General features: G+C 29.9%; 2 protein-coding genes and 1 long non-coding RNA gene across 4 annotated transcripts; 1 reads left to right on the plus strand and 2 right to left on the minus strand.

Annotated features, from left to right (window-relative positions):
- The first annotated feature begins 506 nt into the window (after nucleotides 1–506).
- On the plus strand, nucleotides 507–3,554 carry LOC145792672 (uncharacterized). 2 transcript variants are annotated; one of them, XR_014332415.1, is made up of 6 exons: nucleotides 507–673; nucleotides 817–923; nucleotides 2,148–2,224; nucleotides 2,414–2,561; nucleotides 2,654–2,701; nucleotides 2,932–3,554. It is a non-coding gene; the product is annotated as an uncharacterized LOC145792672 (long non-coding RNA). The 2 variants fall into 2 exon arrangements; XR_014332413.1 differs by lacking the exons at nucleotides 507–673; nucleotides 817–923 and having other exon boundaries at nucleotides 1,409–2,224.
- A 24-nt stretch (nucleotides 3,555–3,578) lies between these two features.
- Nucleotides 3,579–6,447, minus strand: LOC114285674 (tetraspanin-6). Its single transcript, XM_028228741.2, has 4 exons — nucleotides 5,410–6,447; nucleotides 4,949–5,124; nucleotides 4,438–4,751; nucleotides 3,579–3,845 (listed from the first exon to the last, which is right to left on the minus strand). The coding sequence occupies exons 1-4, from the start codon at nucleotides 5,723–5,725 to the stop codon at nucleotides 3,806–3,808; spliced, it is 846 nt and encodes a 281-aa protein (XP_028084542.2). The 5' UTR covers nucleotides 5,726–6,447; the 3' UTR covers nucleotides 3,579–3,805.
- Nucleotides 6,448–7,490: 1,043 nt separating this feature from the next.
- On the minus strand, nucleotides 7,491–16,170 carry LOC114285673 (serine carboxypeptidase-like 27). Its single transcript, XM_028228740.2, has 9 exons — nucleotides 15,546–16,170; nucleotides 15,207–15,302; nucleotides 14,845–14,937; nucleotides 13,177–13,262; nucleotides 12,243–12,515; nucleotides 11,652–11,782; nucleotides 10,759–10,854; nucleotides 8,751–8,859; nucleotides 7,491–7,751 (listed from the first exon to the last, which is right to left on the minus strand). Exons 1-9 carry the CDS (start codon nucleotides 15,949–15,951, stop codon nucleotides 7,605–7,607), a joined length of 1,437 nt encoding a protein of 478 aa, XP_028084541.2. The 5' UTR covers nucleotides 15,952–16,170; the 3' UTR covers nucleotides 7,491–7,604.
- Nucleotides 16,171–16,378: the final 208 nt, after the last annotated feature.

The raw sequence follows: 16,378 nt of genomic DNA on the forward strand, positions 1-16,378 counted from the left end.
TATTATACACATAAAAAAAATTTAAATATCATAGAAGTAATTTCTAATCAGATGGAGAAATTTTTTTGGTGTAAAATAAAAAGAGAATTCAAAATGAAAGAAGAATGATATATATATCACTACTAGAAATATCACTTTTTGCGTTTATTTTTTTGCGACGGATGGTTTAGTGGTCGCAAAAAATAACTTTTTACATTAAAAAAAAAGAAGACCCGCGTTGTTAAAAAACCATCTCCCCTTTTTCACTTACTTCCCAAATCTCTCTGTATGAACTCTCTCTCTCTCAAAATCTCTCTCGCTCGACTCTCTTTTGACTCTCCACCCTCTCTCGCTCGAATCTGACTGGCCACAGTCGAAGCTCTTCATATGCATCGCCATTCTCACACTCTTCGGAGCTTCCAAAGCAAATTAATCAACCACAACACATTGTAGCGATCTTCTTCTTCTTCATCTCTCTCTCTTTCTTCAATCGCCGGAGCTTCCACGGCTGCTTATTCTGCTGTCGGATCAGTCTTCGTCGCCTTCAAATCCGTCGAAATTTCTGCTCATTCTAGCAATTTGAAACTCTCTAATTTCCGACATTGCTCTCCGATTTCAAGCCGAGTCGGATCTATTTAGCTCTGACATAGCCTTAACTCGCATTGCGGATCCCGAAGCTCCTTTGCTTCGTCTGGTAATCATCACTCTATGTTCTGTTTAATGATATCACTAAATGAATTGAATCGAATCAGTTAATTTAATCTATCACCCCTGCTTCTCTCTCTATCTGACTTAGGAAATCTAGGTTTTCAATTTACTCTCTCTCTCTCTCTGTAGGTATTCGTTCTCTTTGTTTTGGCAAATCCTCTGATCACTGGTCGAAGCTCTCCTTTGGATCACAAGCTTCGAAGTTTGCAAAAAATGTGAGGGATTCACAGCTTCAGGTGCGTCTCTTTCGTTCTTTTTCTTTACATTATTTAGCTTTCTTGTGATATTATTGTGTTTGGTTGCCGAGAAAATGTTGGTAAACGATCTCTTCTTCACATCCACTGAAGCCAAGTATTTTTCGTGAGGTTCAAATTTTAATTTTCTCGCATTTTATAAAACACAGGACAGCCAGTATGTGATAATAATATGAGAAGGTTTAGAATATATTGGCTTTCTGAGTCTACTTGTTAAAGTCGATGTTTTGGAAGAGTTTTGGATGATGTGGTTTGCTGCACTGAGGTTTGCAAATGTGAATCTGACCAAGTTTGTGCACAAATATTAAAGCATAATTTATCCAAATATTAATCTGTTCTTGTTCTTGATGTGCACAAATATTAAGCAGCTGACTTTCATTCATGAAATCATTGACTACAAATTCAATGTTAGTTTCATCTGAGCAGAATCGAATCAATCTTCATCACAAAACTATACTATTCCTATAGTGTGTGTTTTCTATTGTATATGATACTTGGTGTCACTGAGATTGGAATTTAATGTTGTTACTATCTTGCTTTTCTGTTTCTTGCTCTGTCTTAGGAAGTTGAAATTCTAGTCATGTTTAGGGTCTTGAATGGAGTACATTAGGCTTTGTTTGGATTTTGTACTAGGCTTACATCAATGTTTTTATTACTTCATGAAAGTATTTGATCAGCTAAATTTTATTTGTTTGAATAGTATGGTTGACATTTGTTACTTTATTTGGAGAATTACTTTTCAGGTTGATCTTGCTTCTAAGAATGTTATGACAGTATTTTATATGAAAATGACAGTATTTCCATATCATTGTCTATGTAATGTAGAACCAAAACAAGGAAGAAATTGGGGATCTCAATCCTTGACAAATATTCTCAATAAGTAATTTTCATCAAAGTCTAGTTTAAACCATTTCATAAAAGCCATATATATATATATATATGCATAAGCACTATCTAGTTAGGCTACATGTCTTACTGTCTTTTGACGGATGCTTGCATTACTAGAAGGTTTGAGTATTATAATCATAGCATCTGATGAAAGGAGTGGTTTTAAAGTATTTTGGATCTATAAGATCAATGGTTGCATTTTTTATTATTATCTGAAATGTCCAAATTTGTTGTTCATTTATTAAGGTATGCATAATTATGCTACTTACAATTGTCTCCTCCTCTAGTAGCTATATTTAATTTTCTTTGAGTTTGTAGATCACTGCAACTGGTGAAAAAATTGGGCTAAATCATTTCAATCCTATCAGACCTCTGGGTTGTGGAGATACAGGCAGGTAATGAATTTGACACTTTTATAGCTTGCAATTGGCATTATATGGTGACATTCCTGCTGTTAGTCTAAACTTTGATACATTATTTTTACTGTAGTAGCTCATAACCTTTCCTGAAGTGGCATTTAAAATTTTGTTTTTTAAATCCCAGATAGTGAGATTTACTCTTTTTTTTTTGAATTTATGTAATAGTAAGAGAAGCCCTTCATTTATTGATGAGATCACACAGCGTGTGACACAAGACGTTGAGTCTAGGTTCACTACGATGATCAAGAACCTAACGGCACGCGTTTTGTTCTTAGAGTCATAGGGTATGGCTGGGAGTATGAGCTTGAGAGAGGTGCAATACTTACAAATTGACGAATTTTACGTTTTATCAATTTGCATATATACATATGGAAATTATTAACGCATTATACTAACATATTGTAGGTGTCAGATGCATCTAGTGGGCAGCAAGCTTCAAAAGAAAATGAATAGGTATGCCACTCTACTAACATATTTATCTTGCTTTTCTGTTTCTTGCTGTCTTAGGAAGTTGAAATTCTAGTCATGTTTAGGGTCTTGAAGTTTTGTACAAAGCATCAACTCATTTTGTGAATTTTGTTTCCCTCAATGTTTTGAGAAAAACAATTTTGTGCATGCATGAATTAAACTTTTTCTATGGAGCTGATTTTTTGTTACTAATATATTGATGTATATTTTTGCAGGTAGTGTTGAGGGAGTAGTTGATATGATTGAGTGGGTGATATTGAGAGTTAAATTCAGTTTTTTTTTTTTTAGTACTTGAATCTATTAGTATTTTGTATAAATACTTTTAAGAATGGTTGATGGATATTTGTTTTGTGTGTATCGAAGTTTATATTTTGTATGCACATTTTTTTTTTTTTTTTTTTTGAAGAAAGATAATTTTGTTGAGGGAAGTGATGGAAAATAATACATGTGTATTAGAATTTTTGCAAATATCACTTTATATTTATTGTATATACTACTTGAATATATATATATATATATATATGAGAATATAGGTTGCTAAAACATTGTAGGTATTTTATTTATTTATATTTTTTTTTGCGACGGTAACAAGATGGTCGCTAATACATTGTAGGTATTTTTTTAATTTTTTTGCGACGGCAAAATATTAGTCGCGATAAGTAGATTAGGCGGTCGCAAATAGTTTGCGACTGCTATTTTGCGGTCGCAAAAAGTATTTGCCACCCCCACATTCGCGACCCCCATTTGCCGTCGCATGGGCCGTCGTAAAAAGTCTTTTGCGACTGTTTTTTATTATTTGCGACGATTTATAGCGGTCGCAAAAAGTAGTTTTTTTAGTAGTGTATTTTTATACTGGAGACTATTTTAAGTATAAAATGATACATATATTTTTAAAGTTCTATAACAAATAATAATTTTCACAAAAACAAAGGTCATAGCCTCCGTAATCTTCTCCTAATTCTGTACATATCCATGCCCATAGAGTACTGAAAAACAACAAAACTGTCCCATCTTTTAGACAAGGAAAACACCAACTGGGATTTAGGTTGTGAAGAAAAAAAAAAGGAAAGAAAAGAAAAAACACATTGCCTAATAAAGCTGGTGTCTTCTGTGATGCCACCATCTCCACCTGTTTAACAGAAAAGAAAGTAAAAGGTTATCTCTTTGCAGTAAGATTAATATATAAACATACACTGACATTATATAAAAGGAAGAGAGAGAGAGACAGAGTTACTTTTCATTAGTCCCTTTGTGAATCTCATTTTTCAAATAAATTTTAAATTAAATCAACTTGGGTGGCTAGAGTTGTGAAAGATTGCCCACAATTAGCTTAATTAACACCATCAAAATTTGTTGTATATAATTTGAGTAATTTTCACTATAGGTCCTGTAATTCTAATTTTATCAATTTAAACCTTACATTTTCTATTACGTTTCAATCTGGCTAGAGTTGTGAAAAACTTTCATGAAATTGGTCATGAAAAATTTATGACTCTTGGATTATCTTGATTAGTGTGTGGTGTTTTATTTTAAGTGTAATTCAAGGGTCATAAATCTTTCATGATCATTTTCATGAAAGTTTTTTCATGATACCTAGCATTGCTCTTTGAGCAAACTAGAGGGAATAATGAGGTGATATACTTTTAACCAAAAAAAAACAAACAAACAAACAAATATTTTTTTTTTTTTTTTTTTTTTTTTTTTTTTTTTTTTTGGCTTACCAGTGGAAATCCCATCTGGGGTGGACTTTGGAGATCCGGGGTACGCCATGTGGGTAATCGGTCTCGGCCCGTTTTGTGTTTCTGAAAGCACAGCAACCAATTGAGTAGATACAAATGAGCAAGATAACCATGACAATGTTAAGGACTGAGAGCTTGTGCCAATCTCTTCTCACACCCTCAAGCACACCGGCTTTGCACGAATCGCACTCGTAGCACAGTAGGTTCGGAGCATTATTCCACCGATAACAATCCGGGTCTTGAGTCAGTGTCGTTTCCGCGTAGTTGCATGAAGTTGGTGGCTTGCAGCAACCGGACTGTATTGACACAAAAACACCAACTCATGATCATTAATCTCCTCATAACGGCATAACATCTTATGTTTCTAAATTTCACTATATTATTGAATTATGTTTCTAAATTTCACTATATTATTAAATTATGTTTCAAGATTCACGTGACTTCAAAATTACTACCACCTGCAAAAATAAATTTTAAAATTTTAAAAAATCACCTGAATAGGAGACATGTTTCTTTCAAGATAATCATAAGGAGTCCAATAAGCAATCTTGGCACAGGTCTTTGAACCTAATATGCAGCTCCTGATTGTCTCCCAATAACGAGGATCTTTAATCCTTTTCCTCAACCATGGTGAGTAGTTCTCTAGCTGATACTCTTTGTAAACCCTACCTTTTTTTTCATTGACCAAAAAAAAAATTGTTAACTCAAGCAAAAAATACATCGAGGAAATAAGAAGAAAAAATAAGAAGTTTCAACGCTACAGTACACATCCCAACTAGGTTGACACACATCTGTAACAAATCATCAGCCGCTATCACAATTCAGAAAACCCTTTCTTTACACAACATTTTTTAGAAAAAAAAAATTCCGTAGAAAAGGTCTTTTTTTCAAAAAAAAAATTGGCCAAAATAAACAGAGTATAAATTAAATACAAGTTCTTTTTAAAAACCCTACCTGGTACATCCACACCACCACCTTTGCCTGTGACAACAAAGCCAAACACAGTTAAAGCCATTAGACCACCTATGAGGAACAACATGACAGCTAGGTATACCCAGAGAGCCCATGCAACATGGAAGCAAGCTCCGATGAAACCGGCTAGGGAGATTATGAGGATGATGAAGCCTATGAGTAGAAGTGGTTTTTGGAGGAAGCTTTCACAGGTTGTGGTGCTCCTTGCCATCCATAGTCCTCCTCCGATGATCGGTATCGATGCTAAGAGAGTGAATAGGTTCAAGAAACCTATCACTGTGTTGCTGAATCTGTACATCTCTAATCTCTTCTGTGTTCACCAGCCCTCTCTCTCTCCCTCTTCGTGGTTTATTGTTTTTGTATGGTGAAAAGTTGGATCAAATTGGATGGTTTAGAGATCAAGGAAGAGATGAACAACGCGCTATTGCAAAATAGAGCCCTTTTAAGATGCTAGTAATAATCAAATAATTACTTGGATAGCTTAGGTTCATGTTAATTTATAGTGGAAGATTGCTAATCTGTACAAAAAAAAATTAGATTGTCAGAAATCAATATCAACATAATTTAGTCACGTTTGTTTTTAAAAAAAAATTGATGGCAAAGTAATTTTAAAAATAAATCATTACTTTGATATCTGATTGATATAATTTTTTATACAAATGATCTTTTCTTTAACTGTTCTAATGGTGAATCTAAAGTGGGTCTACAGATGTGGGACGCTAAACTCATAGTAAGAATCTTACTCTGATATACTTCAAAATTCTTTGCTAGCTCAATCTTTAGTTGTTTATATTTTCATAATAATAAAATCCTCATCAGATAAGTTTGATTCTTTAAAAGATTCTTATTTAATATTTAACAAAAATTTGACCAATACTTTGAGCTGAGTACCCATAATTAAACCATCCGAACGCCCATGTTAGACCCCACTTTGCTCCCAGTCTATTTTTGACCTCCATCAGTTCTCCTTGTGCTGTCTTCTTCGGCTTTCTCATATAAACGGATGACATTAATGCTTGTTGTGTGTGTTTCTAAATGTTCTATCACCTTTGCTTAAATGCTTTATCTGCATAAGAGTATTCATCAAACCTTTTTTTTTTTTTTTTTCTTTTTCAATTTTTTATTGAGGAACTTTATTTTCATAATGTGAAAGTGACCAAATTACACTTCTTAGCCATTAAGAAACTTTACAGCACTACACTTTTAGAATGACTCAAATACCCCTTTTGGGTTCTTGTACCTAATCTCTTCTATAACCTTGTTTCTTACTTTTGATTTTTTCTATGTACTCAAAAATATATAAATAAATAAATAAATAAATAAATAAATAAATAATTGAAAGAGAGAGTATGAAGAATATTACACCAAGGAGAATTTAGCAATAATCTTTTGTATTGGGGCTAATATGAAACTTTCACAGAGGCCTTTACAATATATATCTTCAATTTGAATCATCAAAACAATTGTCATTTGATAGTTATTATAGAGCCGAAGCCAAATATAAATCTTATCTACTTAAAAAAATAAAATAAAATAAAATAAAATAAATTGTCAAATTAGTGTTGGAGTGTCACAAGGCAAGCAAAGTATAAGGGTAATTTGGTAAATTAGTAAGTAGGGTCCATTTCGTTATATGCTTTTGGGCATTATTAGGTCCTTTTTTGCTTCTTTATGAAGCATTATTATGGGAACAAGAATTTGATCATCTTCCAAGTAGGGGAATAGAATATTTGGATGCTTCTATCTTTTATATTCTTTTTCTTTTGATTCTCCTTATTGCTCCACTAATTTCTAAAGTATAAAAAATAAATAAATTACCATTATTACTACCACTTTCAACTAGGCCATATCTTATTTCAAATTTTGAAAATAATTTTTAAGTTGATGATATATGCCTTCATTACACATGGTATAAGATGCATATGGTCACACACACAGTAGTGAATAAATTTTTGTATGCATGCTTGAGTTGTACATGTACAGAATATTTTTTATGATGATGTTTTGCGACAATTTACAATTTCGTCACTAAAACCCACAAGAGAGCAATATATATCATGTTGATCCATAATAATTTTTTTTTTTATTAAATGATCAATTATTATTTTTGAATTTCATGCATTACAGGATTCATGATAGACAAAAGCACATACAACCACACCAAATAACAAGTTATTCTATGGCCCAGAAGGCAAGGAATGGCCATTCAAGAAATGTTGAAACATTGTAAAAGCAAGCCTTGGCCTATCCAGTGGAACCTCATGCCCTGCTCCCCTTACTATCACATATGTCAAGCCCTTGTATACTTGGCTCCACCCTCCAACCTAAAACTCAGCAAAAAAACACAATAGAAATAATTATGCATTAGTAGATACATATATGTCTAAAGGGTTAATTATTTAAATTTTATCCTTTAAATTATTATCAAATTTTTAAAATTTTCATCATTAAATTATCTATTTCATTTATTTAGTTCCTAAAGTTTTTGTTTTCAATTTATGTGATCCGATAGGAGACAATTATACAAATCAGTAACTATTAAAGTCTAATTTGATAGATAAAAAGGTCGTTTTAAAATTTAAACAACTTAAATCATACAACTAAATGCTCATTTCTGCTTATTATTTTGAACAAAGTACACCTCAAAATCAATTTGATGAGTGTTTGGCTACATGATTTTGGTTGTTCAAATTATAATATTACTTTTTTACCTATTAGATTAGGCTTTCACCATTACTTATTTTGACGGACATCCCTAATCAGATCAAATGAGTTGGAAATTTATAAATAAATAAAAAAAAATTAAGACTAAATAGATGAAATTGATAGTTTCTTCTCACTTATAATTAATTTGCAATTACTTTTGCACTTTTTCATTTTTTTATATTGCCCCAATTATAATAGTATTGGGCAAATTATATCGGTAGTCCTTACAATTTTTTCTTTGTATTATTTTGGTCCCTATACTTTCAATAGACTCAATTTTGACACTTAATTTTAGATTTTGTGTCAATTTGGTCTAATTGATAAAAATGTTATGGTTTTTGACTGAAAATTATCATTAAGTTAGTTGAGGTTAACTTACAGCGTTGAGCAAGTTTATAATTTGACCCTAAAATTATGGCATGTACCGCTTATTTGTGTATTTTTCATATAAAAAAAAAATACTAACGATTGTAATCAATTGAACTAAATTGAAACAAAGTCATAAATTTAGAATTAAAATCGAACCAATTAGAATTATAGGGACTAAAATAATATATGGACCAAAGTATAACGACTGTTGGCATAATTGGCCAATAATTAGTATAAGTCTAAAATACCTGTTGTTTGTCGTCATACCAAGCATCCAAGTCTTTAATGGTCTTCAGCTTTAGAGCATTGATTGAGTACCGAGTTGAACTTATTGGAACTGTAGTATCTGTATCACCGCTGCTTGTATTCAAATACCCATAATTAGTTAAAAAAATTCAATATATTTTTTTCCGAGTAATACTATAAAAATAAAAAAATTCATACATAATAATACGAACCATTGTGAATCAAATCACAATTAAAAATGAATTTATTTACAATAATAATAATATCACATCATTTTTGTCAATTTTTTTATATAAATTTTATGTATAAATAAAAAATTTATTTTTTCCCTTATTCTTTTATTATTGCCCACAAGTAGTATGCTATCCATTTATTTCGATAGAAAAAAGAACTTTTCCTAATTAATTGCGTCCATGGAAATAATAGTTGTAATGATTGTTAGTAGTAGTGACAGTGGTGATAATAATGTGGTAGCGACGGCAATGGTGATAAAGTGATGGTGGTGACAATAGTGATAGAGTTAGTAAGATAAGACTTAATCCTGCCTCATTAGGTTTGGAAACCTTTTTCTGCATTGAAAAGTATAAAATATTTTTTGAGCAAATTACAAAAAAAAATCTTAAAATTTCACGTATTTTTTAATTTAAACCCAAAATTTCAATTTTAACAATTAAAAGCCTAATATTAGGTCCCCAAAAGAATAGCCTAAAATTGTTGCTTCGAAGATTTAAACTTTGGACCAAACACTTAGCAGGCATCTACACCACTCTGCCATAGCAGTTCTTGTGATAACTGGTTCTCAAACAAGTTATTTAAACTATTTTGACTTGGTCTTCTCTTCTGTTGTGTAAATCTTTTTGTATTTCATCTCCATTTAATTGTTAACATTTCTAATTTAAATTCACATTTACATTTTAATTTAATCATATGTGTTTAATTGTTTAAATTATAGTTGGTTCGATGACAATTTATCTTCTGGAAATAAAACCCATGTCCATGTATACATATGGTCAACTTATTCATAGTAAATCTCTTAGATTTCAAATTAATCAATATCACTTATCTTAGATTAGTGATGTGAATTTTTTTAATGATTATGTCAAATTCATGTTGTTAGTTGTCAACAATGTTGACGGGATGCAATGTTTGGTTTGGTTTGGTTTGGTTTGGTTTGGTTTGATTTTTGTTTTAGAAATTTTTTAAAAAAATTAAAAATTAATCTGGTCAAAGAAATAAAAAATAAAAAACAGTTATCATTTTTATACAATTAAACCCATAGGATTCACCTATTAAAATGTGAATTTAAATTAGAAATGTTAACAATCAAATGGAGATGAAATACACAGAGATTTCTACAGCAGAGGAGACCAAGTTAAAATAGTCTAACTAATTTGTTTGAGAACTATTTACCACAAGAACTTCTATGGCAGAGTAGTTAAGGTACTTGCTAAGCATTAGGTCTAAATTTCAAATTTCCAAAGTGACAATTTTAGATTATTTTTTTGACGTGTGGATGATGTCAGTCTGACACAGGATTGACGTGCGATAACGTCAAACCGGCAGAGATGGACGAGGGCATAGGGCATTAATTGTGACGCCCTATGGTTTAAATTAAAATACACGCGAAATTTGCCCATATTTTTTTCATCTAAATCAGTTCATTTTACGTTCAAGAAGGGAAGAGAGTTTTGCACCAAAATAAACGGAGAGTGAGTGGGATGAAAAACAATAATTGCAATTTTTTAAATTAAAAAAAAAAAAAGAAAGAAAGAAAGAAAAAAAGAAGTGAGTTCTAATGACTTATCTAGTTAGGTTTATATTTGGCCATCAAAAAAAAAAAAAAAAGGTTTATGTTTCAAATAGAAAATAGCTAATGAACAATCTAGATTATGACTCTGCACTGACACAGATGAACACAAAATGGCATTGAATATAAATGAATAAATAAAATTTTATAAAATTTATTACTAATATGATCTACTACACACATTCTAAAAAAATTGGAGTTACCTGTACACCCAAATCCTGATACCGGCTGCTATGAGTTCCTTAAAGATAGGAAGCACAGAGGAAGCAGAATCAGCCCACCTTGCCGTCACAACGTTACTGTAGAGATTATAAAATTTAAAATTTAAAATTTAAAATTATAAATAAAAAAAACTTATTGTAAGATTCTAAAAAACTATAAACCATTATAAGCTATTTATCACTCTATTTTTTACGTATTATTTTGCAATAAATTAAAATAATTAATTTTGAAATGGGCCATAATTTCATTTCAGATTTGATTCTCTCCAATTAGGCAATTGGGAATCTAACTGGAGAGGCTTAGTGGAGTTTGGTCGGCTCACTTTAAAAGTTATTTTGATAATTTAAATTGTTCGTCTTTTAAAGTCTATTGAGTAGAGTATCAATAAAAATATCAAGGTGATCAGCTAACGATAACCACATAATCAAATCACATTTGTATTAAAATAATGGTCTATTCTTAAAATTATAGTTTTCATCTATTTTTTGAAGATAAATGTGATCCAATCATATAGCTACCAGTATCCTATCAACTTAATTTTTGCATGAACAATGTTTTGACTGATAATGGTTCAGATCACTATGATGGGCCCCGAGATGGACTCACCAAGCCCAACAATACCTCTCTCCAGTTTGCAGTCCAACTGAAAATTAGTCATTTTAATTCCAGAAAGTTAGCAAAATGCCAAATAAATTAAATTTGTTTTATTTTCAGCAGTGTACAAAACAAAAGAATGAAATACAAATGTCTCATGTAGAGTGAGTAGTAAATGTAGGCTTCAGATTATAGAGGACTCACATTTTATGAGACAGTTGTATAACATTATGTTTTTCACACCTTTTATTTATTTATTTTTATTAAAGTGAAATTGAACCTGCAAGTAGTGTAAGGATGGAATATCTCATCAGCTTTGACATGAAGAGCCTTTTGGACATTAGAGTCATTCAAGTACATTTTTGTATACTTTACCCTACAAGTCCCATCCTTCCCAACAAGTGTTGATATCTGTATTAATTCAATACACGATACATGAACTATGTTAATATGAGTAATTAAAAACAAGAAATATTGCATTGAATCTATAATTTATTAAAGCAATAATTTGGCAATTTTCAACATATGTGTTAATTCTGTTTGGCTTTTTTGAGTTTTCAATTCATTTTTTTAATGAACTTTTTAAATATTTTAATCATTTTTTTTAGATCCATCTAATCCTAAATATATACACTTAAAATATAAAATATTTTTGAAGAAATTAAAAAAATCAATAAATATAAAAAATACGAAAATATACTGAATTTATATATATATATATTGTGAATTTTTTAAGAGTTTTTTTACAAATATATTTTCTAAGTGTATCCAAATTCAGTAAATCTAAAAAAAAAAAAAAATTGAAAAATTGATTAAATTTTTTTTAAAAAAATAATAATTAGAATTTTAAAATTTTGAAGAATAAACTTACTAGAGGAATATTCCACAAGTTGGTGGGCAAAGTAGTGGTAGTCCCTACATCCCCACAAAAGCTGTCGTACATGCTATACATATTGATTTTCCCCATATTATTTGTAGCTTTGGAATAAGCTTTGGCACATTCATCTTTTGCATATATCCATGAGCTATTTGAGCAAGCTTTATACAATGCCTTGTATGTTGTATCTGATATCAAACCATGGTTCCACCAGAAGTCAAATGATCCAATAAATTGGTAGTGGTCATCAAGAAGCCCATTCCCTAGCTTACTCAAAACAATGATATATGAATAAGATTACTATAAATTAATTGAAGCAATAAATGATAATTAACAACGAATAAGTTTATTTACACACAATTAAACTTATCATGAATGTAAATGTTAGCATGATGGAGCCGCCTTTGATGAAAATAACGAGAATTCTAGCGAATGAGTACCGTGTATAATTTTACAACCTATTTGGAAATCAACAAGAGGAAGAAAAATAAAATATTATTTAAGTTGGGAGAGGAAGAAAAAAATATAAAAAAATTATATTTTCTCTTTCTCATTTGGATAAGCACAAGAGAAAATGACTTACATTGTTTTATCAAAATAATTTCTAATTACTTTAATTCCTTTGTATTTAGACAAGTCAAAAGTCAATATTTCCTTATTTCTTCTCTCAAATCTCTACACTTTTGGCGACATTCAAAAAGTTAATTTTAAGAGAAAAATGTTTCTCCCCGTTGTTTTGTTATTTTATTTTATTTATTCTATTTCATTTGATTTCACTCTTTTTTCATCATTCAAAGAAGTAATTAGAATTTTTTTTTTATAAAAATTTTCAAGTCACGCAATCCAAATGGGCTGTTAGCCCTTTTTAATGGTTTAATCCTTTGACTTCCATAGATAGATACATAGAATTATATAAATGTTGACATACCAAGAAACCTTTGAAATTAATAACTGGGTTCTTGATGCCTTTGTTCCCTCTTGCTACAAGTTGAGATAGCTGAGGTACATAATGACCTGAAAATACATGAATAAAAAAAATGAAAAATAAATAAATTAACGTACCTGTTAGGTATATATATCCAAAGAACAAAAATCATTTTTTTGTTGCTATAAAAAAAATAACATAAGATACAAGAACAAATATACATATATTAGTATTTTCATAATTTTATCATTTGGAATGAAAAAATTATTTCGATATCTCATAATATTTAAAAAATTGTTGTTTTTTCATAAAAAAAAATCCTAAGTAAACCAAACCTCTTAACACTATTGGTAATTTGGTACAATAATTTTGTCACTTGTAATAAAATTTCTGGTTCTGGGATTCGCATTGGCACAATATTTTAAGCTTGCCTTTTAATTTTAAGTAAATCACACTCACCTCACCTTACCAAGGTTCAAAATATTTTTGTTTTTAACAGATTTTTTTTAATTTTTTAATTTTCAAGTCTATTTAGTTGAGTAGAATTTAAAATTATAATTTTTTTTAATATCTTAAAAGAAATACTTTTTTTTATAAAAAAAAACATCAAAAAGGGGGAGAATTGTACTGACATTATGTCAGTAAAAAATATTTACAAAATTTTTTTTTATCATAAATAGTAATAATTAATATTGTAAATTTTTTCATTAATATGTAATATTTTTAAAAAAAGTTATCTTGAATAATAACCCCCAACACACGCCCACACAAAAGGATAATTATTGTTCAGTGTATCTTAAAAAAATAATTACATGTATATTGAAAAACTTATGTCTTTAATTATTAAAATGAATAAATTTTTTCATTAATATGTAATTTTTTTTTTAGATTTAATTTATAGGTTTCGTTTGGGATGTGAGTTGCTTTTTGACTTTTTAGTTATTTTAAGTCTCGTTTGAGAAGTAATAATTTTAGTTTAAAAGTAAAAAAAATTACTAAAAAAAACTAAAAAGCCCTTTAACCTATACAAAAAAGTCAAAGATTCTATTTTCTTTCTACTTTTTATACATTTTTTTGTAAAAAATCATTCTAAACATACAAGTTTTTTTACCTCATATTTTAACTAAAAATTCAAAAAATTACTAAAATAATATATTCCCAAACGAGGCCTTAATTTAAGACTAAAAAATTTTGTTTATAATAAACTTTTTGACTTTTTTAATTTTATAAAAAAAATAAAGTAATTATAATTTAAATATAATATTTTTTAATTTAAAACTAAAAATTTTATTTTATTTTTTGTAATTACTTTTAACCTTAACTCACCGCAAGCCATCATGTCAAACCATAATTTTCCCAAAAAAAAAATACCAAACCCCACTTATCCGTGTCACTGACTCAGCACCCATAGATACCGACAAATCTGGCATTACACGTTACCAAATTCTCCACTGGGACAATGAACACGTTTACAGCTCTATGGTTGGAGGCTTATTTTTATATCGTCTGGTCAATTAAAAATGAAACAAATAAATCAATCACGATTGATTTATTAAAAATAATATCATAAATAAAATTATTATTATAAGAGAATGATAAAGGATTTCAATTCTACAAAAATAAAGAATCAAATATTGATATTAATTTGAGTTGAGTTGAAGAGAGAAAAACCTGCATAACTTTCTCCAGCAATGTAAAAAGGCCTATGCTTGTATTGAGGGAACCTTTCAAACCACTTGATTAAGAATGTGTATGCATCTTTAGCTGCATTCCAACCCAAAATATGCAAATAAAATGAAGCATTTTACAAAAATAAATTCACATTCCAAACACACCCCATAATCCATATATACTACAAGTGTTGGCACATATTACATATATGCAATTGAAGCAATTAGACCCATAATTACAAATTAAAAAAGTTAAATAAGATTAAAAAAAAAATTATTCACAACAGTTATAGCATAAGCCGATTCGTATATATATATATATATATAGAGAGAGAGAGAGAGAGAGAGAGAGTGTGTGTGGACCTGTTCTTTTGTCACCAACATTCAACAGATCTTCTAAGGTACTAGAATAAGAGAAACCCACTCCGGCTGGTGAATCCAAAAAAAGCAAGTTCGCCTCTGTAATTAAAAAATATATATATAAATTGACAAAGTTTTACAATAAATGTCCCAATGCACACATGGCCTATTTTTGGAAAAAAAAAATGGAGTACAAGGGTGAAATAAATCAACCAAAGAAGAGAATGCTGCAATGATTTCTTTGGAACTAAATTTATTGATTGAAAGTAAAAAAAATTAATTTTTTACTAATTCCATAGATTTTATAAACTATAAAATAATAACAATAATAATAATAGGTACCTCTATTCCAAGCATAGGGACTCAAAGTGAGAGTCTTCCCATCAGGACCAACCCTAAAAGGTCCAATTTCTTCAGAGGCACCATAAGCAACAGATGAGCAACCAGGGCCACCATTGAGCCACAATACAAGTGGCCTTGACATGGGTTTCCTGCCAGCTGGCACCTCAATCAACCAGTAAAATAGATTCCTGCCAAATGGTGGATCCACCGTGATGTAGCCGGAGTAGTGTGAGAACCCCACATTTTCCGGCTGCCCCGGCAGCTTCACTACCCTGTCCCTCTCTTGTTCTTCTCTGTAATCGCCGGCGACTGAGCGAGTGGAAACAGAAGAAAGAAGAAGAAGAAGAAGAGTGACAATGAAGGAAACATAGCAAGAACAGGCCTTGGAGGGTATCTTCTTAATCATGATTTTAAGCAAAGCACACAAAAAACGCTTTTGCTCTTGAGGTCATCTTGCTTCTGTTTATTTGTATGGGTTGGTTTGAGATGTGTGGTTTTTTTCTTTTTCTTTTTTTTTTGGTTAAAAAGTTTCATTTGATATAGGTTATTTGATTTTTTTTTTAATTTTTGTGAAAGATAAAATAGAATAATTGTAGTTTGGATATTAACTTAAAAGCCTATTTTGTTTTTTTATAATTATTTTAGCCAAAAAAACACATTTTAGCTTATGTCAAACGAAAGAATAGTAAAAATATCAAATCAGTGTATTTAAAAAAATATATTATTATAAATTAATGATAAATCTTATAAATATTAATAATTATATTTATAATTATAATTATTTTTTGAAAAGTCTACTAAATTGTAATTTCTCTTTATTTATATATTATAAT

The sequence above is a fragment of the Camellia sinensis genome, chromosome 1, assembly GCF_055761805.1.
Source record: "Camellia sinensis isolate YWXY chromosome 1, ASM5576180v1, whole genome shotgun sequence".
NCBI lineage: Eukaryota > Viridiplantae > Streptophyta > Magnoliopsida > Ericales > Theaceae > Camellia > Camellia sinensis.